The sequence below is a fragment of the Talpa occidentalis genome, unplaced genomic scaffold, assembly GCF_014898055.3.
Source record: "Talpa occidentalis isolate TD23 unplaced genomic scaffold, MPIMG_talOcc4v2.1 talOcc4.13, whole genome shotgun sequence".
Lineage (NCBI taxonomy): Eukaryota > Metazoa > Chordata > Mammalia > Eulipotyphla > Talpidae > Talpa > Talpa occidentalis.
Genome location: NW_023601322.1, coordinates 6,857,947 through 6,883,194, shown reverse-complemented (window position 1 = coordinate 6,883,194; position 25,248 = coordinate 6,857,947). Strand labels below are relative to the sequence as shown.

The window sequence follows — 25,248 nt, the reverse complement described above, 5'->3', positions numbered from 1 at the left end:
TGCAGAGCCGGCTCTGGTGGGTGGTGACTTGGACTGATAGTGCTTGAGAGTGCTTGTTGGTAAATTGGATGCAGAAATAAGAGATAAGAATTCTGGGACTAATTCTAGATCCTTAGTTTGAAAACTCAAGTGACTAGTGATATCATTTACTCAGGAAAGCGTGAGCGTGGAGGAGGAAGCTTCGGAAACTGAAGTAGTTATAATATCAGTTTGGACACGTTACATTTCACTTTCTGTTTTATCTATGTGGTGATGAGTAAATAATTCTATATATAAGTTTGCTGGGCCAAGGAGAATTTATTTAAATTTGGCAATAACCAAAAATATGGATGGCATTTGACTATATAAGTTGCCAATGCCAGTGTTTCTATAAAGAAGTGGGTGCACAGAAGAGGTTTGGGGAAGTTCCAGTGAAGGTTTATGAAGAAGAGGCAGAACCAGCCAAGGTGAATGAAAAATAACAGACAGACAGTGAGGTCGCCTAAAACAAAAACAGGAAATAGGTGGGATTTTTAAAAACAAAAGATTGTATTTTGAGAAGCAAGTAGTCAATTGAGGTAAACTTGTTATTTTTTAATAGAAAACTTGCTTTAATTCGCATGAAGCTGTGTATCGGGAGAGGTACCTCATTCTAAGGGCAGACATTGTTAAGCTCAGGGGATATGATATGTAGCATGAGAGAAAAAAGTTTGATTTTGATATTAATGACACTGTGATAAAAGGATAAGAGGAAGGGGTGCCGGAAAGTGCCAATGAGGTGTTCCCTCTTCTGTCCCATGTAGATCCAGCAGCAAAACCCTGAAAATGAGAACGAGCACACTGTACACTGGCCTGGCCATTTTCCACCATTTTATTTTCTTTTGCCTTCAAATATCTCAACTTTTTGTGGAACGTGTGATCAGATTTATTCACAGTCTTCCATCAACCACCCCGTGTGGTATGATCATACCGTTGACTGAGGGCTTCAGTCCCTTCCCACCACCACTCCTGGCATGATGGTTAGTGACGATTCACCCACACCCTTGACCCAGCAAACACATCGGCCTCTCACTTTCTTAGTCTTCTTGATTCACGTGATCTCCTCCCCTACCCCAATTGAGTCGTAAATTCTTCTAGCACAGCCTTGGCTTGTCAGCTCTCCTGTTTACACCACTGTTGAAAATCTATTGCTAGCACCTCACTCTGTTCACCGTCTCCCACTCCAGCAATTCTATGTCCTATTGGTGCTACCAGAATACTCTCAATATCAACCTGACTTTTATTATTTCTTCAGTTCTCTTACCAATGCGTGCACACAGGCCTTTGGTATTTTCAGTCCAGTACACAAGTTCCCATCCCCCGTGCCTCCCTCCTCTCTTCTTCTGTGGTTCACGAGGTTTGAATTGAACCCTCGACTTCTTGTGCATCTTCCAACACATGGATGAGAACGGAGACAGACACACGCTCAAGATGGCTGGCCTCCTGTGAAATTCATTGACAACAAACTTTAAGGGGGTAATCCTAGAGCTCAACTGTCCCATTTTGCTTTCCCTAGTCTATGTGTGTACTTAGATATCTGTCCAGTCCAAAGACATCTCTGTCTTCCAAACCTCCTTCTCGTCTCTCGGCTGGTAACTTTTTCTCATAGGCCATTGAGAAAATAGAAGCCACCAAAAAATAACTCCCTCATAGTCTCAACACGAAAACACCTATTTTTGCATAAAGACAATATGGCTTGTTTATGGTTAACTTTCCTTTCCAACAATGTCTGATGTCACTTTCCTTTTTGTGTTTCTTGCATTGTGTCATACAGCAGACTGGAAGCAGATGATTCTATTCAACGATACTAGTTACAGAACTACTCTGTGAACTCAAAAGAGTTGCTTAACCTAAATTGGGTGTGTTTGTCTATTGTTTATTGAGTTGTTTTTAAATGAGACTCTGTTTTTCACCCAACTGGAAAGACTGTGAGGGGCATCTGAAGATTAACTAGGGGAGAGTGAATTTTGTGTATGGAACAAATAATGGCTGGAATTAGAATAAAAGTAGAGTGGTAATATTGTGAAAATTGCTTGCAATTTCATAGTATCAGGAGGATAACAGGTTGCTCAGTGATGTCAAATAATATTCAGGCAGAGATGATGCCATTGGACTGGGCAACTATACCATTTTAATTTATTTTTTTAAATTTTAGCTGTTAATGGGTATTTTTATAAGCATAATTGACTACCTTTTCTCTGTGGTGGTTTGGATGTGGGGTTTGCTACAGTCTTAAGTTCTTAGACCAAAGTCACATGTTCTGAGTTGCTTTCAAGCACATATTCTGTAAGAACACATTTCATTTGCATGATGCTCCAACTTCTAAAAATGCTAGATTATTCTCATAAAACAAGAAAGTGTTTACATGGAAAAGACTATGACTAATATTAATGCAGAATTCTTTATGGTATAAAGGAATTTGGCTATTTCTTAGTGACATAAGAGAAAATTTGTAAAAAAAAAAAAAGAGTGGTGATATTTTGTGAAAAGTTTTTTAGACACCAAAATATTCGTGTATGTGAGGGGTTCTTCTTGTAAACACATGTATAGAACCCTGCTCAAGGTCCCTGAGCGTGAGAGAGAAAGAGCCTTCGAAGGGGATAAGATCAGGTTGGGATTTTCAAACAAAGATTTAACTAAGTGTGTGTGAGTGGAAAGATGTCTACGAATGTATCATTTTGGAGGGACTTATGACCATCACCGGGGCTACAGAATCTCTTGTCAGTGGTTTTTAGGAGTCAATAATGAGTTGGAAGTTTATAAGGGCATATTTAAAACCAAAGTGCGGATAGTTTTACTGTGATGTTTATTGGGACTATCTGACAGAAAAACAAGGAGATTACTCAGAAGCAGGTGATGGACCCACTATAAGATTAAGATTTAAAGGAAAATGTGTATTTATGTGACTGATATGGCAGATTATAGAGTCAGCAGGATTGAATGATTGGCTATGCAATTAATGAAATAAATTTACAAGTTACAATCAAACATAAATGTTGAAGGTTTTTTTTTTTAATATTCAATTAGGTATTCAATTGACAGAAACACTGACTTGGAGAGATATTTCAACATTGATGCCAACAGTGGAGTTATTACAACCGCCAAATCTTTGGATCGGGAGACAAATGCTGTTCATAACATCACAGTTCTCGCAATGGAGAGCCGTAAGTTATGAGGCTTAAACTCAGTTAGGAAGGGGAACATCGAGAGTGGAGAATGGTTGTGATGAGGTTATCATTTCAACTTGAATGATGTTATTTTCTGCATTGAACAAAGTAATCGAAATGCCTTCATTTCAAGCTGTGACATACACTATATTCACTAACTTCATTAATATAAAATTAATTAAAATAGATGACTAAAATAATGGGCCTGGATTACCCTAGGAGAGCTGCAGCTTTGTGGTCATAGTCTATATAATGAAGCTTATGCTGGTTTGCAAATGATTTATAAAAGTTAGTCAATTAAGCTCTCAAATCTTCAGTGTTATGCTTCCAGATTTTATTTACACTTTGGTCATTTTTTCATTAGAATTGTTTTGATAGGTAAGCAATTTGGGTGATTCTAATTGTTCTTAACCCTGCTTCAAATGTCCATGTAGTAACAGCTTTTGTGTCAGAGTAAATGATGAGATATCTCGCTCTCCATTAGAGAATCCATCTCAAGTGGGACGAGGCTATGTGGCCATTACGATACTTGACATCAATGACAACGCCCCCGAATTCGCCATGGACTATGAAACCACCGTCTGTGAGAACACTCAGCCGGGGCAGGTAGGACACTGCAGAGCGCTGTGCTCTCTGTATGTGATCCCTTTAAAAATACCGGCCAGTCAACTGCCTTTGAAATTCTGCCAGCTTTAAGATAAAATATAATCAGCCTGTTTCAGCAAACTAACACTTTGATGTGTAGTATAAACTAATATTAAAGGGATGTTGAGATTCGGGTTTAATTGGGATGATGAAGATTCGTCAGGAAGAAAAAAAGGTAAACATGTGAAAGGCCCACTAAGGGCTTCGACCCCTTTAAGGAGAAATTCAGCATATTAAGATTGACTGGCTGCCTCCCCCAGTACCCAGCAGGACTTACGCACCTTGAAGTTCTAAGAATCAAGTGTAGTTGAATCTCTGTGTGGTTTGTTCTATTCATCCATATTGTTCAGTGTCTTGTGATGTTTCTGGGATGGTTTAATCAGTTGGTGCAGCTTACTGCTGAGGTTCCCAAAAGTAAATTCACACATGCATTTTGAAAAGGACATGATTTGCTTTTCTGAGCCCTTTTTAGATTGGGTTCCTATTCGTACATCTGATCCCTCCCCTCAGCACATTCTAGAGACGGGATTTATTATAAGGTGTAAAATTGCTCCATCCTGTCTCAGAAAACACAGCAGTACCTACCGACCTGCTCTCACGCTTTGCTTACTGTCCCCAGGTTATCCAGAAAATCAGTGCGGTTGACAAAGACGAGCCATCCAGTGGACACCAGTTTTATTTCAGCTTAACGACGGATGCAACAAATAACCACAACTTTTCATTGAAAGACAACAAAGGTAAGATGTTGTTATTGTCCCTGGTGCGGCAGCAGGAACAAACTCCCTAAGCAAGTTCTTTGTCTCACTCAGGAATGCTGATTATGGATTTTTTTTCCTATACCAGCAAGGACATTAATTAAAGGGCAATGAGCCCCTCAAGTAATTTTTATGTATGGATTTACTGTCACAAAGAAGCAGCTGCTACTTAAATCATTTTAGGCCTAACGCCAAATGGGAAGTCCGGTCCATCCCTCTGTCCTTCTTTCTAGACACTTGCCTTCTTAATTTGTATCCTGAGCTGTTGATCCAGGTCCTCTATTGGGTTGAGAGTAGCTGAATGCCTTGGCAAGGGCTACTACACAGGTATAACTTGAGGCATTTGGAAAATAATTGGTTTTTACACATCCAGTATTAATCATCTTTGACTTAAAAGCATAACTGATGGTAGTATTAAAATATTATTTTTCGCTTATATAAAAGCCATGAAATAATAAAAATATATTCTTGATGCACAGAAACAAAGTAAACAGTAACAAATGGATTCGCTGTTATTCCAAAGGCCCTTTTCTCTGCTTCAGTGGTTTCCTAAAGGTCATTGTGAGAGCATTTTTACAAAAACCTGTAAGTATATTCGGGTTTCACTTAAACACACATACACAATTACAAGAACATTTAAAGGAAATCTGAGACCCTATCTATTATCTAGTTTTACATTGGTATTTCCATATAGGTTTATATTCAATGTATTTGTTTAGCAGAAGGAGACCTTTTGTAATTGACATAAAGAGTCCTGACCAAATAGAATGGGTAGATTAGGTTTCAGAAAAGCAATGCCGGAAGATTTGCTAGTCAAATACTAGCTTATCTAAGAAGGTGTACTCTCGGTCGAGGGGCATTGGAAATGCTTTTGCCTGAAGCCACCACCTTCTTTCAATGTACAATCCAACTTTGGCCTCAAAATGTCACTTTGAAAATTATCGTTTCTCCTGATTCCTTTCTTTGCTTAATAAGAATGTTCTCTTGACTCTTTAGTTATATCAAAGGAAGAACATTTACTGTGTGGGTAATCACAGGCTGTCTTAGTGATAGTTGGAAAAGCTAATCCTCAGGAGTTGAATTCACTCTAGAGAGGGAATGTATGACTGACCACCCACCCACCCACCCCAAGTGGTCATCACCCAATACCAGTCTTTGGTTAGGAGACAGATGTAGACGTGTGTGTGTTATTGTTAAGTGTGCAGGACCATTCTGAAGACCATAGCTGTCAGCAATTCTGTTTGTAACAGGTGGATTCTGAAAACTGAACTGCTTTATTCCTGCCTCATCTCTAATTTCAGGACTGCTAATTTTGAGCAGTCCTTGTGAGCTTGCTGTTTGAGACAGAATGCTAGATTCCTGCTTGCTCTTTCATTGGAGTGTTGTTAATTATTTTGTGACAATATTAAGTGACCATCTTTTTGACAGCTTGTGAAGAAATATATTCTCTAGCTCATAAAGATGAGTTAGTTGGATACAAAGTTTATTGCTGATATAGAAATCAGTTATGATACAGAGTTACTGATTAGTTTTGTAACATCATTCTGATAAAATAGAATATTGAATATAAATTAAGAAACATATAAGCAACAAAACCTTTGTTAGCAAAAAAAAAAAAACTTTCTATGATTCAGGTTTTAGGAAAAATATGTATCAATATATATTTTAAAATCGACCATAATTGCTCTTTTCAGTATCTCTGCATACTAAATTTAGACAACACTGAAGTAGCTTATTTTACTTGTTTCTCTATTGGCCTTGGAACTTGTCATAAAAGGATGGATCGGAAATCTCATCTGTGCTGCAGATAGCACACAAATATTTATTTTTCTATGTATAATAAAAGGATGTACTATTTGGCAGTTAACATAAGCGATGCATAAGTAGTTTTATATCTTTAGTTTTAACTATAATGACAGATATTAACATGCATTTAAATGAACTAATATTTGGAAATATGACTTGTCAAAAGAAAACAAATAGCATGGCTGGAATCAACTAAAGCTTGGCCAGATGGAGTCCATCAGAAATTGTGTTATATATGCTTGCTTTATTAAGATTTTTAATTTATTACAGTAACATTGGTTTGCAACAATGTATATAATTTCAATATCTAGGATTGCACCTCTTCAGATGTATGTTGCCATACAACACCCACCACCAAGGCACCCACAGTCCTCCACCTAACTCTATTTTGGCCCCTTTTTCTATGTACTGTTCCCTCCCCATAGGTAGCTTCAGTTTTGTCAGATTTCCAGGGTTTGCATTTAGTTTGGTTTTATCTGACTGTTTTGTTTCTCTCTATTCCATAATGAGTGGAACCATGCCACCCAAAATTTCTATTTCTGCCTCATTTCACTTGGCACCATCCCCTCCAGTTCCACCCATGTTGCTGCAGATGGCAGGAGCCATCTTTTTGACAGCTGAGTAGTATTCCATTGTGTGGCTATTCCACATCTTAATCCACTCATCTGTCCTTGGCACTTATGTTGCTTCCCTAATGTGGCTGTTTCTTTTTCTCAGACAACACAGCCTCCATTCTCACCAGGAGAAATGGCTTCCGGAGACAGGAGCAGTCTGTTTACTACCTTCCAATCTTCATCGTGGACAGTGGTTCACCTTCCCTCAGCAGCACCAATACCCTCACCATCCGTGTCTGTGATTGTGATGCAGACGGGATAGCCCAGACCTGCAACGCGGAGGCCTACGTGTTACCGGCGGGTCTCAGTACTGGCGCCCTCATCGCTATCTTGGCCTGTGTCCTGACGCTGCTGGGTAGGTGCCTTTCCAGTGTTTGTGCTGTAAGAGCAGACACGCCCAGGTCTCACCACTTTCCTCTTTCGACTCCTTTATAGTGTCTTTTTGAGAGCACACTCCACTGTTCCATGAGCTGGTGTTTTTCTCGCTGAGCAATCCATGATCATGAACCACACTTTCTAGGGGTGGATAAGATATAACCAGGAAAAGATGGTTAACTTCATTTCAAAAACAACAGTGAAGATAAATGGCTTCTGTTTAAAACTGGAATTTTTCAAGATTAAAGAAAAAAAAAAAGCCCTGTTTACTGTAGGATCCAGTGCAGATAGGTATTAAGAATAGACTTTTCTGTTTTTGATAATATGCTTATGTTGGAAATTAGGGTTTTATAACCTACCTCTTTTCAGAGAAGATTTAAAATGGATTTTGTAATTATTAGCAAATGTAAAGAGAATGCCATTTCAGCAATGAAAAAGTTATTTCCCCAGAAGAATTAACATATTTAATTGTACTTTTTCATGGTTACTTTGTTATTTGGTTAAATTGGATTTATGATTCATATTTAGTTGCAGTTGTGGAAGAGATTCTGCAGCATTCTTTCAAACGTTGGGAGACGTGGGTGTTGGGGCATGGGCTTGCTCCTTAGCTGAGTTCCTCTCTACACAGCGATTTCCTTCAAGGACAATAAGCATTTTAATAATGCAGTCAAGACTGTACTGTGTGTTTCCTTATGGTTCAATATAATTTGTCAATTTATTTTTGGAAAATTAGAGTCTAGCAATGTGGTGTTCATCATGTCATGTTTAAAAACAAGATTTGTGGATTTAGGTAAGCCCTTTTTTTTTTTCCTTTCATTTAGTTCTAAAACTGCCTGGTTAATCTGGAAGGGAAAATAATGGAACTAGATCCATAAGATTGTTATGAAATTAAATAAGATAATTCATGTGCCTACCAAGCCAAAACTCAGTCATTAGTACACTGTAAATAATCTCGAAGAATGGGAGTTAGTACTTTCAGTAGCTTTGGCTAACCACCTAAATCTAGAAGAGAACACTTTTTTTTTTTACCATCTTTTACACATATGGCAAAACTTTCAGAAATTTCTGATAGAAAAGACAAGTCATTCTCAGTTAAAGCATGATTAGAATAGAATATAAGGGAGTAAATACTGAAAAAGAGGAACCCGTTACAGTCTTTCTTACTGTTCTGCAAGGTCTAAAAAATACAGGCTTAAATAGCATACTTATTTTATAATAGCTGAATAGCCTAGATATGTCCCATCATATTTAAAAGGACAATGTCTTTAGCTCAAAAAAAGAACAAAATTAAAGGCTAGGGTAGATGGGGTGGGGAGGGGCCCTTGTCTGTGATAAGCTGTCCAGGTTTAAAAATTTAGATTATGCTCTATTTGAAAGGAAGAAGATAAAATTGTATTCCCTGAAATTTAATCATTCCCAACAGATAACTTTAAAAAAACAAAAAACTGGCCACCTAATGAAGCCAGCTTGTTTTTAGAAAATACTTGCAGTTTAGGTTGGATGATCCTAGTTAAGACTCCTTACCTCACTGTTACTTTTTGTTCATAAAATATGTGTGTATCTCTCACTCAGGATGGGGTTTTAGGGATTCTGTCAAAATCCCTAAGTACAATGACTGTTAAAAAACAAAAACAAAAGACAGGGCCTCCCCTGGTGGCACAGTGGTTGAGCTCTGGCAGCCTCTGCAGCTCCGGTTCGTTCCCCTGCTGCCAGCGAGGGTACCACCAAAAAAAAAAAAAAAAAAAAAAATCACCACAAACATACAACAGCGTGTTATTGTGCTGAAAGGCAATTTGTGGCCAGGGTGTCTGCCCCCAGCTCGCTCCTCCCAGCAACCATCCGCTCCCCTGCCGGCGACTCACCTCCCGAGCAGATCTCTGTGTTCTTTCCTGGGCCTTTCGATGATCAGGCTTTGCCTACTCCTTGGACCGTCTCATGAACACAGGCTCTGAGTTTTCCTTCCCAGGTTAGGTGTCGAGACAGTGAGGCTGAATCCGCAGAGGTGGGGCAGACGAGAGTCTGACATGGAACTTGACTTCTTGTGCACAAATAGGTGTGAATCCTATTTCTAGATGCTAGATACAAGCTTGGTAACTCAAACCTTTCTGGGCTTCTAGACAAAAAGTGCCAGGAAAAAGGCAAGCTGCAGTGGTGGACATGGGAGAGAGAGGAAGGCAGATTAGCACCTGGGCTTTGGGCTCCCGACAGAGCCAGCTTCTCTGCATGCTGGGCTTGTGTTCCAGGGCACGCCAGCTCAGGCACCAGTCATGTGGCTGACCTTCCAAGAACATTAGGGTGGAGGACATCATGCTAACAGGTGCCCACCCAAATCTCTGCACTTTGCAGAGAGGAAAATAGGTGCATTGTGGTTCAAGGATTTTCAGGAGTTCGTGAAACCAGTGGCCACTTTGTGGTAAGATATTAGGTCTCCTTACTCCCAACCACTGCTTTCAATTCAGTACAAAGGAAATAGACTTTAAAGATACCCAACCTGTATTCAAATGTGGTTCTTCAGATTTGAATTCATGTTTCCTGAAGTTAGAAGACTAACTTGATGGGTGAATTCTTTACTGATTTCCCTTTCTTCTTCCAACCTTTCACTTTGTATAGCTCACTTATTTACACCTGAAGCCTCTAAATGAAAGATAGAATCCAAAAACTAGAATATGAGGCTTACTTTAGTCACTGCGCACAACTTGAATTGGGGACGTTATTGTCATACTTGTTAGACCCTTCAATTATTTTTCATATGGAAAAATTTCATCCTTACGTGGCAAGATCTTTAGTATTCCAGTGCTTGAATAAATATTTTGTACCAACTCCATCAATTTCACTACACATTTTCAATCAGGCTGAGAGCATTTTAAAAAACCAATTCTATGAATGATAATGCATTCTTACTTTGGTGGATGTGGAGATATAATCAGAGAATTTGAGTTTTGCTAAAATTTTGTTTCAGCAGAAAATATTACACACCTATTCAGAGAATGTTACAGCTAGATTTTCTGTTAGTCTACCCAGAGAAACTTCAGCCTACACCCAAAAACTGTCCCTGGATTCACTATAGTAAGTTTTTTTTTTTTCTTCCTGGGACTTTTAGGTCCAAGGCATTGAAATCCTAGAGTATTACCTCTGGCGTTAGGTATTTTTGCCCAGCTCCTGGCTGTGTAAGGCATTTGTGGACACCACTGTCCACTCCTGGCGGTCAGGCACTAACACGCGTATTTTCACTTTTTTCCGACACCTCCCAAGTGCGAATATAAATACCGTTACTTCCTTTCCTGTTACTGTGGCCACTCATGATTTGTCTCCACAGGAAAATGTTTTCTTAGATTTGTGGTAGTATTAAAATGCGGGCACCATGTAAAAAGGCTGATGCCCATTGTGAGTGTCACCACCAGCGCGTGTGTGACATCATAGGCCTCGAGATAGTGAGGCGTTCATGACAGTGGCTAATTGATGGTAGCAGATGTGTTCCCCTTCCAAACACGTGCGAGCATACTAAAAATGAATGACATTTAATGAGTTCGTACTAAGTGGTAACCATTAACGAAGTGCTTTACAAGCATGCTCTAATTTAACTCTCAGAACATATTTCCAAGGCAGGTATTATTAAATATTTTCAAGCACACTGTAATCTGAGAAAACCATAAATAAGAAGACAGACACAAGAAGTCAGAGCCAGGATGGCAAAACAGGCACCGCTGCATTCTGGATGGCACTGAGGAGGTGTGTTTCCCAGTAGGAAATATGGGTGCGTCTCTAGGCAATGCCTGTTTGGGTGTTGCAGCCTTGATACTAGAAAGTGCAGGCAACTGTCTTTGACCAGTTTCATTTATATATATATATATATATATATATATATATAAAATATAAAAACATATAAAGGTGTATTACTTCTGTGGCTAACAGTGTCTAAAGTATCTTCCAGTTATTTCCAACCTTGGTCAGACACACCTAGGCTTGTGATATTAAATTTGAGAGATGATACTTTAGTACAAGCCACATATGTATCAGTTGTCTTTGTGCACATATGCACTGCGTGTAAGTCAGTTTTTCTCTCTGGGTTACCTGAGACTCCAGTGGAATGATTCTGCCTCCATACTCTATGGAAAATCTGTGATTCTCATTTTTGGAAAAGGAAGATTGATTGTGGTTGTAACTAAGTCTCTGGTTCAGATCTGGAAAAGCAGAGCCATTGTTCGACTAACTTGCTGGCACTAGGAATCATATTCACCCTTGTCTCTGTCCTGTCTCCCACGCCAGTCAGTCCCCAAGGACTGTTGATTCTGCACTGTATTCCAGATTTCCCCTCAATGTCGTACCTGGTTTATTTCCTGGATCCATCTTTTTCTCTCGAATTACAGCAGTTGCCTATTGTTTCTATCAGTTCCAAACCACCAGTATCACAGACAGGAAGGTTTTTAAAAGCAAGTATGATTGTGAATATCATTCCCCCTATTGTCTACAGACTAAAACCAGACTTTCTACAACCAAACTTCTCTCTGGCAGTTCAGCCTCTCTCCCGCCTGCCACAGTGCACCTTGGTTGTTTTTTCAAATCATCCTGCTTCATCTTACCTCTTCTTGGGTGCTTGCTCCTTCTGCACAGATCACGTCCTCGAGAATTTGCAAGTTATAACTCCCTTGCTTTTGAATCCGGGCTGGTTGCTGTTCCTGCAGGTCCCATGCACCTTTAACAGCCATAGCACATCACTGTGGCTTACTTACCTGCTTCAGTAGCTGGTCTCCTTGTCTCTCTCCTCCAGTAGATTCCTGCCTTTGGGGGGAGGGACCGAGCATTGTTCTATCATTATAGACGTGGCACCTCCTAAAGTGCTGATCAGACACGGGAAGGCTTGCCACACCTGCGTGCTGAATGAACCAGCAGTGGTTTGAATGTACTCATTAGTAGATGAGAACATTTGATTTTCTGTTTGTCATTATCCATAAGTAGTATCTTCATGGACTCTGATTTTCCCATTTCCTGAGATTCTATAGTTTTAGGACATTTTTTTGAGATCAAGCCTATCTCTCTATTTTTTTCTGGAATTTTAACCTTTACAAAAGGTTAAAGGTATTTAAATTATATTTTCAGGTTTATAGCCCTGGGGCTATATAAGAAGAGCTCAAGGCAAAAATCAGAATATATGGTTTTTAAAATCTAGCCAAAGTAGAGAAAATGTTGCAGTAGAGATTTGGGGATATGTTATTTATTGTTAAAATTCAAGTTAGATTTCAGTTTAAAATTGCTAGAGTTGATAACCAATTTATCTTAATCACAAATCTTTCTCCTTTTTTGATTATAAATAGTAGAGTAGATTCAGAAGTGCAAGTTTAAATTTTGGCCTCAGTTCCTGGGGATCTGCATCTATCTGACCCCTTACTCTGCACCACGGATTAACTTCTCATCCTGCAGATCTTAGCTGAGATGTCACTTGCAGTGACACCCTTTTCGGATCACAGCAATGGCATAGGTACCCCTTTATATTTCCTATTGTTTCATGTTTTAGAACATAAATTCTTTGCCTGAAAAATTTCAGAGGCACCAAATGTATGTACACAAAATCCCAACACCTCTCCCCCTGGCCCACAAAACAGTGAAGGCTCTGGGGCCTGGTCCTCTGTCTAAGGCTCTGGCTGTCTGAGCCCTCACTCATCTGGTAGGAAGAGCCAAGTGCCTTCTTTCTATTAGGTACCATACCTCCCACCATCTCCCTAAACCTTTGCTGAACTCCGTATCTGGGGGTGGCTTCTCTCTCTGTCTCAGCTGCTTCTGGAAGTTTGGATATTCTCAGAGGAAATGTCTTCATGCACTGAGTCAACTGGCAGGGGCGGGGCACACACCCGTGTGTCTTTATCATGAAACCTGGCTATTTCCTTTGTGGCCCTTGTCACGGTTCGTAAATATAGATTTCCTTTGCCCAAATCTATAAGCACTTGAGATGGTGATTTGAATCGCTCTTTAAAACCGCTATATTCTCAGAACCTAGTTTAGGGGCGTAGGAGGAAAAGTATTTCGGGATGAATCTCTGGATATTATTTATCACACTCAACTGTTCATTGTACTACCTTTGTCACATATTTCAAACCCCTCAAGGATAGGTGCAGTCTCTCCATTATTCTACCACCCAGTAAATAGGATAGAAATCAAGCAAATTAACAGCAATCTATCAAAATCACATGTGTGTGCTTGGTAAGTTTATATCTATGCATCAGTTGTATGACTCAAATTTTCATAGCCTGAAGGAATAGAAGCTGACTCTATTAGAGACTTTCATAGCGTATAACTTATTTAACCAGGCCACATAGTAACTACTTTGTGTGGTGGTAGATAAGCACTTTATGAAAATAAAATCATTTACTCTTCATAGAGCTCCTACAAAGTAAGTACTGCTGTTAAGCAAGATATTTTACATCCTCCTTCATAAGTCTACACAGCCAGAAAATGGTAAAGCAAGGATTCAAAGGACATGAGTATCTGAAACAGGCAAAAAAGGTCTGGGTAAGGGATTTAAGTCACATACCAGGGGGTCCAGTGTAGAATTTGGTAGATGGGGGATATTGGCATAAGTTGAAGGTGGAAGTGCAGAAATTGGAGTCAAGACTAGCCTGGAAGTACTTGGTTTGGGTGTTAAAGCTGAGAAAAGAGCACAGACTATGAAACAGACTAGAGGAAAGTGAGCAAGTTAAATCTGGTAATTCTGAGTGCTGCATGAGTGTGACGTATTTGGGTAGGGAGCAGAAATAATAAAAGTGATAATGGTAAAAATTATATAACAATGATCATTTCTTTCTATAGTCTATGAAGTGCATAATCTTTATTGTGCTGGAACCCCTGGAATGTGACCAAATCCCTTCCCTAGACCTTCTTTGCCTATTTCAGATGCTCATTTACTTTGAATCCTTGCCTTACTGCTCACTGGCTGTGTAGACTTCAAGATGTTGTCCCTCCTCGATAACAATAGCAGGATTACCTTGCAGGAACTTTCTGAAGAGAATTATTATGTGAGTAGGCTTTTCTAAATATGGTCTGGTTATCCAGGGAGACGGAGGGTAGATTTCAGTGTTTGAGTCCTCAACAATTGTCCTTTATAAGCAGTACAGTTCTTGGGGTTCATCCAGCTTACCTCAAAAGGTGTTAGATGAAAAGGGAAGAAGTCAGAAGAGCAGCCACTAAATCAACCATGACTTGAGAGATTTAAACATTTTTCTTAACTGGTTGCAAGAATCCCCATAATATCCTTGAATTAGTTCAAGAAAGCCATATGGTGTTGAAGGTCTATGTCAGATATGATAGATTCACTATGAAAACATCAGGGCTGAAAGGAACCCATTGAATCTGGAAAATGTGAAGTCACTGGTAACTTTAGGGGAACAAAATGGAAAATTCCAAGAACCATCACGATTGAGAATATGGAAATATGAAGTAGAGTATTTTTATGATTTTTTTTTTTTTTTGTAAAATTGACTGTTGATGAAGACAGACTAGGATGTAGCAGGAAGCAGCTGCCAACGAGTGACCTACCTCTTGCTTGATGAGTGCCGATGGGCAGTGCTGTCGAGAAGTTTTGTCTGGGCTTGAAATTGACCCTGGAAGGACTTAATGTTTCCCTGTCATGGTTGTTTCTGTTCTTAAGTCGCCCAAATTCTAGATTAAAAGAAAATTAGTGAAACTTAATTACTGCCAAGTAGAGAAAATGTGACAGATTTTTAGTAATATTTATGCAAATCAATAGGTTCAAAGAACAGTGAAGAGTTAGAAAATAGTTATTGAAGGCTAAGTTCTTGCAAATTGATATGGATAACTATTTATAATAAATTACTGAACTCATAAACAGATTTTGCTAGCAGATTTTTCATGTATAATAGGTCATATTTTAATTACAGTAATAATTGTAATAGCTGTTTGTCATTTGGGAATAAAATTTTACAGTCATTATGCCTTAAAACCATAGGCAATTAAATTTTTTCTAGCGTTTCTGAATCTTGTTTAGATCAGCTGTCCAAAAGAAGCATATTTAAACAAATGGGAGCCACATATGATTTTAAATTGTTAATAGTCTTATTAGCAAAAGTAGAGGGAAACAAGTGAATTAAATGCAAGTAATACCTTTTTTAAAAAATATAAGTTATTTTAATATGTAATCAAATTACTTTTTAATTAATGATTGTCTTGAATAACACATATTTTAAACTTAGAGCACATCTAAATTCAAAATAGCACTTTTCAAATGCCCAGTACATGGTTCACATGCAGCTGGTGGCTACCAAGTTTGATAGTGAAGATTTAAATAATTTTTTTTATCTTTTTTTTTTTTTTGTCTTATTTTGCAGATCGTATTCATGTTTCAGGGTATGATCGTATGTCCACTGCTAGTTTGCAGTAATTATTTTTATTCTGTCCATGTCATTTTTTTTTTCTTTTTTTCTTTTTTTTTAATAAATTTTATTTTTATATTCCTCATACATTTGCAATCCCCCCATTCTGACCCCAATCCCTCCCCTTTTTAAAGATTTAATTATTTATTTATACAAGCACTGGGTACAGTCAGAAGCGCAGGAGGGTGAGAGGATTCACCAGAGACAGAGCAGGGAACAGAACAGGCAGACTGACTGAAATAAACTGCTGAGGGGAGCAGCAGGCGGGACGGACAGGAGAGGTCTGCTATGCCATGTGGGTTGCTTTGCAGCCTGGCACTGCAGAGGCTGTGGACAGCTTCACAGTGCAGTGCTCAACCGCCTGTGCTACCCAGGAGGCTCCTTAAATATTTTTTTATGACTAGTAAGAAATTCTGATTTCACACAGACCATAGGGAAGAAGTATTTCTTGGTGAAGGCCTACTCGTGATAATTTCTGTAAGCATGCTATCTAGAAAATACCTTCCCAAAATATTCTCCTACCATATAATTTATTGCATATGATAATAATGACCTTTTTCTTATACAAAATATCAGACGTCTAAGTGACCAGAGATACTGTAGCTCTGGACACAGAATCTTGACTGTACACTTAATTAATATTTACTAAGTAACTTAAGTGCATACTTACTTTTAAGTCGAATTTGTTGTGCTTAAGCTATAGCTGCATGGAATAAAATCACTGCTTAATAGTACTTAGACTAAAATTGTAGGCTCTAAGTAGTCAGTTAACTTATTTAAAATTGTACTGAAATAATATTGTGTAATGACATTTTGGAGGTGTCAGGTTTGTACACATGTTTACTAAAAGTCCAGTTCCATCCCAGCCTGCCAGAGCTCGTGCAATTCCTAGCCTTGCCTTACTCTAGCTTAGCTAGCCTGAGCTCGCACACTGCTTAGCCTAGGTTGGAAATCTTTGCTCTTAAAATATTTCATGATGCTCCCTTCTCAGGTTACTCTTACTCTGGCTGCTTGGTGTTCTTTTGTTATGAGCTTTCAAGTTTAATTATGATATGCCAGGGTGTATCACTGTCAGTACGAGGGGACCTCTTGGATCAGGGTTTCTGCTTCATCTCACAGATTAAGGTAGTATTTACTTAAATACATTTTCTAGGCATTTCTCTTTGTTCTGGGGCCCCCATAGTATGGATGATATTTTGTAGGTTATCGCAAAACTGCTCTTAAAAGTTGTTTTTTTTTTTTCCCCTATCGTCCCGTTTGCATGTCCTGCCTCTGTGCTTTCAAGTTTGCTGATCCTCTGCATTAACTTGCATTTGTTAAGTTTGGAAACACCTACTGTATTTTTTAGATCCATTATTGTCTTAGTAGTGATCTTATTTTCTCTCTCCTTACTGAATGCAGTTTTTGATCATTGTTGTATTTCTAAATCCAACAAGCATGGCTGTAATTCTTACCTTAAGCTCACTAGGCAATTTCCAGAGTTCTGCTGGACTGAGACTTCTCTCAGAAAAACACACTGGTGATGCAGAAGCAAAACACTCGTCTCTTCATTGTTAGTTTTTATGCGGTGTAGTAGGGAGTTTCCTTGTCTTGTCTTGACAAATTGACTTTATAGTAAGTTTTTTTAGCCAAGATCTTTAGGTGTCTTTTGCCTGATAGATTGATGCTCTGCACCTATAGAGGTGAGTCACTGGTACTGGTGAGGGGCAGCAGGTGAGCACCAATGGTCCAAGCTTCCCACAATGCTGTGGGCAACCGAGTTGTGCAGTGGGGATCCATTGGCCCCAATGCTCTTTAGCCAAAATGTCTTAAACCATCTTTGCTTGCCTCAACCTCAAGGGTAGGGTTGAGCAATGGGTGTTGTGCCAGACAGGGGCTGTACTCAAGCGAGGGTACAAGCCAGGGATTGTCTACTTTGCTCTTCCCCTAGGGAGCCTGCTGTGTGTCCATGGCCCCAGGGCTGCAGTGACCTGCCTGCTGCTGTCACGCCCAGACCCCAGTGCAGATGCTGAGGGCTGCATGGGGTGTAGGACAGAGTGCCTTCCCTGCTGTCCTGCTTGCTGGGGTCCCAGCCCATGTGGGCACCTCAGTTCTTCCACTTGGTGTTGAGGTTTTGTCTTCTGTGCCACCTCTCTTCTCTCCGGCTAGTCCTGTCATCTCCTTCCCCACGTTCCTCGCCATCTACCTTCCACCACCGCGTGCATGGGTCCCCCCAGAATCCTTGCAGGTTCAGTCTCTGTGGTCTCCAGGATTCCTCAGTGTTGTCTCTGTCTAGAACAGTTGTTCCTCTTGTGAGCGAAACAACATCCCTCCTGGCCCTCTTCAAGGCAGCGATATTAACAGGGGTGTGTGTATGTGTGAAGTCCTAGAATTTGATTTAAAACAAAAACCTTTCACAGAATTTTAGGATGGAAAAAGCACTAACAGGATGGTACTTCACATGACTGAGTGGTTTTCAGTGAACTGCAGACTCGGAGTTTGGAATGTGCTAAACCTGCACATGAAGGGAACTATCCCTCTTTAACAGCCGGGGACTCAGTGGCAGTGCTGCCATCTTCTGACCATCACACCTGCAGAATTCTCCTCGTTCTAGGTGCCAATATAGGATAGCAGATTTGGGGCATTTGCAAGCATAGAAATTCCAGAGGAGAGGCCTGAGGAGGACAGTGAGATACTGCACACAGGCACTTCTTGTGCAGGGCTGTTGGGGGTCCTCTTCATTGCCAGGGCCTGTAGTGCTATGGCCTCCAGGGAGTTGTCTGGTGGACTTCCTAAGCACTTCCTGGGTGAGTTAGTGTAAACCGTGTTCCAATGTGAACATCTGGACACGCATCTGCCCTGGACCTTAGTTAAGCTGAGTAACAGAGGCCTGTTCACTGCGCTGTGTTTTATATTTCGTTATTATTTTTCTCCTGTTCATTTCTCTAATTTTTGAAAGTTCGGTGCAAAGTAGTACACAGGCCAGAACAACACTGATTAATGTAAGGTAAATTAATTTACCTTCTTTAGTGAATTGCATCACGATTTGTGCTATACTTATCTGTGCATAAGTTGCCCTCAGAGTTTGAGCATAAATGGATGGGCCCTCTCGTATGATTTTCTACGACTGTTGACATGGCGAATTACTTTATCACATCATAGATTTCTCAAAAACATGCTAGTAATTAATCTCTCACCTCTCAGTGATGGTTACCCTGTTACTTTTTTTTTGAAGTTTTTACTTAAAGTGTAACTAGTTATTACATAATTTTATCCTTTTCAGAGCCTCATTCACTCTATGCCCATACATTGTGCTCCCGATGGAAGTCGGTTCCCTCTCCATTTTGCTTTCCTGTATATGTAGCAGATCTAATTTCACCTGCAGCCGCCCCCACCTGTCCACCCATCAGTATTCTCTCTGGCACTTAACTCTATTCTGTCTCACTGTTTGACACCTTAATTTAGTCTCGTTTGGTCCCACTTAACTTTTTGTTGTAATTAATTTTATTTTGGGGGAGCTATGTAAAAAGTTTCAGAAATTAAAGTTGTACATAAATCTAAAATTACTTTCTTCATTCACTCCTCAAAACTTACTGGTGTGTCGTTCTCTGAGCAAGCAGCTGTCTCTTAATCAGTGTCTATGGATTCACGAAGTTCAAAGCAAAGGCTCTGGAGGCAGGTGAAAGGGGAGCACACCTCACTGTCTGCATTTTATTGTGTTGACCAAAGCCAGGTTGTTTCAGGTGACTAAGACAGTCCTCATGTGGAAAGCTCCCTCCCTCAGGACTGCCGTGCAGGCCAAATGAAATGTGTGGTGTGTAGTCCATTCTCCCCTTACCTCCTCCATTTAACATGTGGTGCCTGTGCCTTGCCTTATATTTGGAACATCTTCCACTTCGCTTGTTAACTAACCTTGGTCCAAGGAGAAATAATGTCTTCATTTGCTGTGTCCATGATGTTAATATTCTTTTTTTTTTTTATAAGACCCACAGGTTTTTCTTTTTTTTTTTTTAATAGAGGCATGTTTCATTTATTTATTTGTTTGTTTATCCATGCACTGGGTACAGTCAGAAGCGCAGGAGGGTAAGAGAATTCACCAGAGCCAGAGCAGGGAGCAGAGCAGGCAGAGGGACCGAAGTACACTGCTGAGGGGAGCAGCGGGCGGCAGGAGAGGTCTGCGCGCCATGTGGGACCCTCCTCTGGTGGCCGGGGATCGAACCGGCGCTGCAGCTGCGGGCAGCTTTGCAACCCAGCGCTCAACCGCTGCGCCACCTGGGAGGCCCCATGATGTTAATATTCTTGATAGGATAGAGAGGAACGATGAAAAATTTTCAGTTTGCATACACAATGCCTGGCACTCTGCTAACTCCTACATTATTCTCCAGTCTCTTTAGTCCACCTTATGAACGTTGGAGGTGGCTGTTGTTATTACATGTAGCTAGGCTCAGATGGTTGGATGAAGTTGTTTGCCCAGGATAACACAGCTAACATGGGAAGGGTATCCTTTCATGGAAGTCCTTCTTGATACCCAAGTTATCATCTGTTTTCAAGGTCCATGCCAGAATGTTACAACGGATAGGGCTTTTCTCTTGTAATATTCTGACACAGGATTTTGAAAATCAAAGCCTCTGGAATGATAGTAATGCTTTATTCTCAGAGGACAGGAATGGCAAAAATTGGAGATCTACTTAGCAGAGACGGATGGCATCAGACTCCTTAACCAGAGAATGAGAAATGGACAATATATAAATATTAGCTCCTGAGCTAATTATCTACCCTTTCAGTGAAACCAGTTGAGAACATTCAAATGTGGTAAATAGGAGCAAAAAAGAGAATAGGCTTCTATATATTATTCATGATATATATTCTGAATATTTCTTTCTGTTTAGTTTACTAAAACTCAGAAGACTTTTATATTTTAGTTTTTTTAATTGAGGTAACATTTGGACATTCCTCCTGCCCACACACACCATCAGATATCATCACAGTTGTATAGCTACCACCAAATTGGCTTCACAACTGAGTACTTAACCCTGCCCAAACTGAGAAAATAGAGAGCGGACTTCCAAACACATTTTATAAGGCCAACACTACCCTCATACCAAAATCAAATAGACAACACACAGAAAGAAAACTATAGACAGATTTCCTTCATGGAAACAGATGCAAAAAACCTCAATAAAAATCTTAGCAAACCGAATCCAACAATGCTTTGAAAGGACCATACACATGATCAAGTGGGGTTCAGACCAGAGGTCCAAGGGAGGTTAAGCATCTGAAAATCAGTCAATGTGATTCATCACATCAACAAAAACAAAGATTAAAAACCATATGATCACATCAATAGATGCTGAGAAAGGCTTTGATAAGATTCAACATCCATTTATGATGAAAACCCTCCAAAAATGGAACATTATTTATGTTTTAGTTTTCAATGTATTCTTAGTGCTATGTAAAAGCTTGTATGATCTTTCAATAGATGCATTTCAGGCTTCTTTTTAAACATATGCTGAGAGTAATAGGCCCCAAATAACAGTATATTTAGTGCATATTTAGAATCTTCAGACCTTCCAGAAAAGAAAAAAATAGGCTGATATAAAAAAATTGTTTAAAAAGTATTTTAAAGATAAAATGGTATGTTTGCAGTTCAGCTAGCATCCAGCTACTCATAGTATTATCATCGTATATGTTCATTTTGTTTAAACCCAAATAATAATAAATGTGATCCTGTGCTTTCCTTTTAACTGTTTTGCTATAGGAAGAAAATTCTTAATGCAAAAGGGATGATTAATTTCCTAAATCTAGCTTTGGCTAATGCTGAAGATCTCACAACCTGTATTCCCTCTCTAGGTATAATGTGTAAAGATGAAGTTCAGTGTTTTGTCCTGAGAATGGGCTGTGATTATTGTAGAGAAGTTCTTCATCTTTGCTTATGGTCTAAAATCCTGGGTTTCAGACAAGTGCTAGGCTTTTCTCCAAACAACCTGACCAAATGCTGTCATCAAATTCCTTTTGAAGCTTCACGTGTTCAATTAGAGCCAAGATATTTATGAACTGTCACTTTGCCTAACCAAGGAGTTAAAAAAAAATCTATGTGTTTCATGGCTTGAATATTATAGCGTTTGTCCTGAACTGACCCCTTCAGCTTGCACTAGCCCACACTTGGGAGGTTATGTAAAGAAAGAGGCATCAATTCTGAAACGGTGTGGAAAAGGGTTTCTTGATAGATAAAAGTGTTCCACTTTAAAGGCATCTCAGCACACTTGCTGTCGTGGATTCCCATGTGGAGGGCAGGCCAGTATCTGTCCCCTTAGAAGGCAGATCTAGGACTCAGCACACTGGGTGAATGTCACCACGATGAGCGCCAGTGGCCGTGTGTTTGCTGAAACTTTCCCTTTGCTGTTTCAGTGCTGGTTCTCCTGATCGTCACCATGAGAAGACGGAAAAAAGAGCCACTCATTTTTGACGAAGAGAGAGACATCAGAGAAAATATCGTCAGATACGATGACGAGGGCGGGGGAGAGGAAGACACGGAAGCCTTTGACATGGCCGCGCTGCGCAATCTCAACGTCATCAGAGACACCAAGTCCAGGAGGGATGTGACTCCAGAAATTCAGTTCTTGAGTCGACCCACTTTCAAAAGCATCCCAGATAATGTCATCTTTAGGGAATTTATTTGGGAGAGACTGAAAGAAGCTGATGTCGACCCCGGCGCCCCCCCTTATGACTCCTTGCAGACATATGCTTTTGAAGGAAACGGCTCCGTAGCCGAGTCCCTCAGCTCCCTAGATTCCATCAGCTCAAACTCTGATCAGAATTACGACTACTTGAGTGACTGGGGACCCCGCTTTAAACGACTCGCAGACATGTATGGAACCGGCCAGGAGAGTTTGTACTCATAGCCCCGAACCTCCATTTGAAATGTACTGACAACAAAGTCCAAACAAAAACAAATTCACTGCATACGGAAAACAACCAGAACTCCACTTGCTAGAGAAAATGGTGATAAATATTGCTCCATTTTTACCTGTGTAGGTTTCTGATGGGTGAAGCGTTATCTTTGTTAGACTTGTTCAAGGGATTGCACTGACCACAGACTCTGAAGCATTTGGAGGCTTTTTGATAAAAAGAAATACTCAGTGGTTTGTGAATAGACAGCAACTCTCAGATACCTACAAAGGCACCTAACCTCTGTGAGCGAGTAGAGCCTGTGGCACCAGTGAGCCAGGGGCCCTGTGCACACATCCCTTCTCGGCATTGCCAAGGGAGAGGACTAGAAACGCCACCTGCCATTGAGGGGTCTTCCCTTCTCGCCCATCAAAACTCGGAACAAATTTAATTTACAGTGACTTTTTTAAGCTTGCTAGATAGAATTCAGCAGGATTTTATTGCTGTTGATTAGCAAATATATTTTACTTAGCAGTATATCAATTCTTAGAAAATCTTCCCCAAAAATACCCCCTGCCAAGACAAGCCAATAAAATTTGCTTTAAGGCAACCTAAAACCTTTCTTCAGCAAATCAGTTACAAAGCATTACAAACAAGAAAAAGGTAAATCATTCTCAAGTTCACAGTCATTTTGAGATGCTTGTTGTAGGTATGGGAAGAGTTGCTTTCTATTCCTTGATTTTTATTATCTTCTGATTTGTACAGGAGAATATCTTTGCTTTTTTATTTGACACATGGTGTTATATTCCTTTGGGAGCTCCAATCTCCACTAAATTCAGGTCCATCTTACTGCCTGGCAGTGTTAAGCTGGTCAGAACGTGCTGATTTTTCTCCCATCTGAGTTATGTGGAAGGAATGAAGCTTGGAAATGGAGGAAAACAGAGACACCATCAAGCCCTGTGGCGCACGCAGCCACGGGGATAGGGGGACGGGATGCTCGGCAGAGCCATTAAAATGTGCTAACGTTGGAATAAAATATTTGTATTTTAGAAAGAAGATTTTGGAGAGAATTGAAATTTCCTTTATGTCAAATTTATTTTTCAAGGTCACAAGTTCTATATGCTCCAAAGACTTGAGAATTTTTTTCCACGCCCTCTTTTGGCTGTGAACATACTAAGTAAAAGACTTTTTAAAAATATCTAAATATATTAATGTCATATACTTCAAGGCCCACCTTTAAATTCTGATGCAAATCTGTTCTTCAGGAAATAAGCAAATGATGTCTAATTTCTCTATGGGTTCAGCTATGTTGAAATGAGAATGGCGATTCAAGCAACCACCTGCTTTGAATTTGAGATGGGCTACTTGGAAGAGAGAAATTTATGACTAACATTTCTACCTATCATTTTTCCTAGATTAATACTGATTTAATATGCATATATTCAAGTAGGAATGGATTTATTTTTCCTTTTACAAAAGAATTTGTTGGGTTCATAATAAATGACGGTGGACAAGTGCTTTGTTCTGAAAGACAGACACTGAATCCAAAATATCACTATTTTGATTCCACAAGGAGAAACCATGTAGGATTCTGTAAACTTGCAGCCCACATTTAGAAATGAAATATGTGACAGTGGCCTTCAGCTTCATCAAAATAAATAACTCAATAAATTTCTCTGCAAACAGTCCTTTCATTTAAATAAAGTTTTGTAGGCATTGTTTATGACTTCATAGAGATGCTCCTTGCTGTATTAATATATATATATGAAAAAATAATTTTATAACAGTAGGAGAGTCTGTTCATGATTTATAGTGACATATGTATGTTTTTCAAATAAAAAGTATAGTACACTTACCTAGTTCAATAAAATCAGAGTGTGGTACAGGAATTATATAAGTGTTAAATCAGCAAGGTGCAAACAGTTTTGTAATAATCCTCTTGTCTGCCAGAAGATAAAATAATCCAAATGTACTATGTTGTCAAAACTGATGGTTGAGGCACATATTACTAAATGGGACTTTGCATGTATTTTAGAAAAGGAACATTATATCATTCACTTCACTTTCTCTCCTTTTATAGTATTTTTTTAATTTTAAATTTCCAGTAATAGAGTGGAGAAAGGCTCAAAATTTTTAAATTCTTGAGTATATCCACTTGTTATTTTATGTGTAACATATCAAAACATTCGATTGATTTGGTGATTTTTTTTAAAATACTTGAAATGGCTTTAAGAATGCCCCAATATAATTTATATGAAGTATTCTTTCTTCCAAAATCTAAAGCTATATGCAATTAGTGGACATAATACTCAGTAGAGGCTATATTTTATACCAGAAGACTGAACAATTGATAAAATCAAAAAGCTAGTCAGGAGTTTCTGTTAAAACACTGAAATAAAACCTGTTATGTGGTCACTAAAATGCAGTGGTGTACTGAAGCCAGTGAGAACCACGATGGAAAATAGTAACCACTACCTTCCCCCAACCCTACCCGGAAAACCAGTTATTAAAGGTTTACAATATGCCACTGCTTAAGTTACTTCCTAAGAGGAAATCTCATGATTGTAGATATGATTAGATAGAACATTACAAAATGACAAAGGAAAACTGTTGAATCTAG

General features: G+C 39.4%; 1 protein-coding gene across 4 annotated transcripts in view; it reads left to right on the top strand.

Moving 5' to 3' along the window:
- CDH7 (cadherin 7) overlaps positions 1 to 24,360 on the top strand; it is a 124,129-nt gene extending 99,769 nt beyond the window's left edge. For all 4 annotated transcript variants that reach the window (XM_037508428.2, XM_037508425.2, XM_037508427.2 and 1 more), the window contains exons 8-12: positions 3,046 to 3,182; positions 3,670 to 3,791; positions 4,450 to 4,567; positions 7,109 to 7,360; positions 22,149 to 24,360. In XM_037508428.2, coding sequence (XP_037364325.1) covers positions 3,046 to 3,182; positions 3,670 to 3,791; positions 4,450 to 4,567; positions 7,109 to 7,360; positions 22,149 to 22,642 — 1,123 coding nt within the window. In that variant the 3' untranslated portion in view covers positions 22,643 to 24,360. The remainder of the gene's footprint in view (positions 1 to 3,045; positions 3,183 to 3,669; positions 3,792 to 4,449; positions 4,568 to 7,108; positions 7,361 to 22,148) is intronic.
- The last annotated feature ends 888 nt before the right edge of the window (positions 24,361 to 25,248 follow it).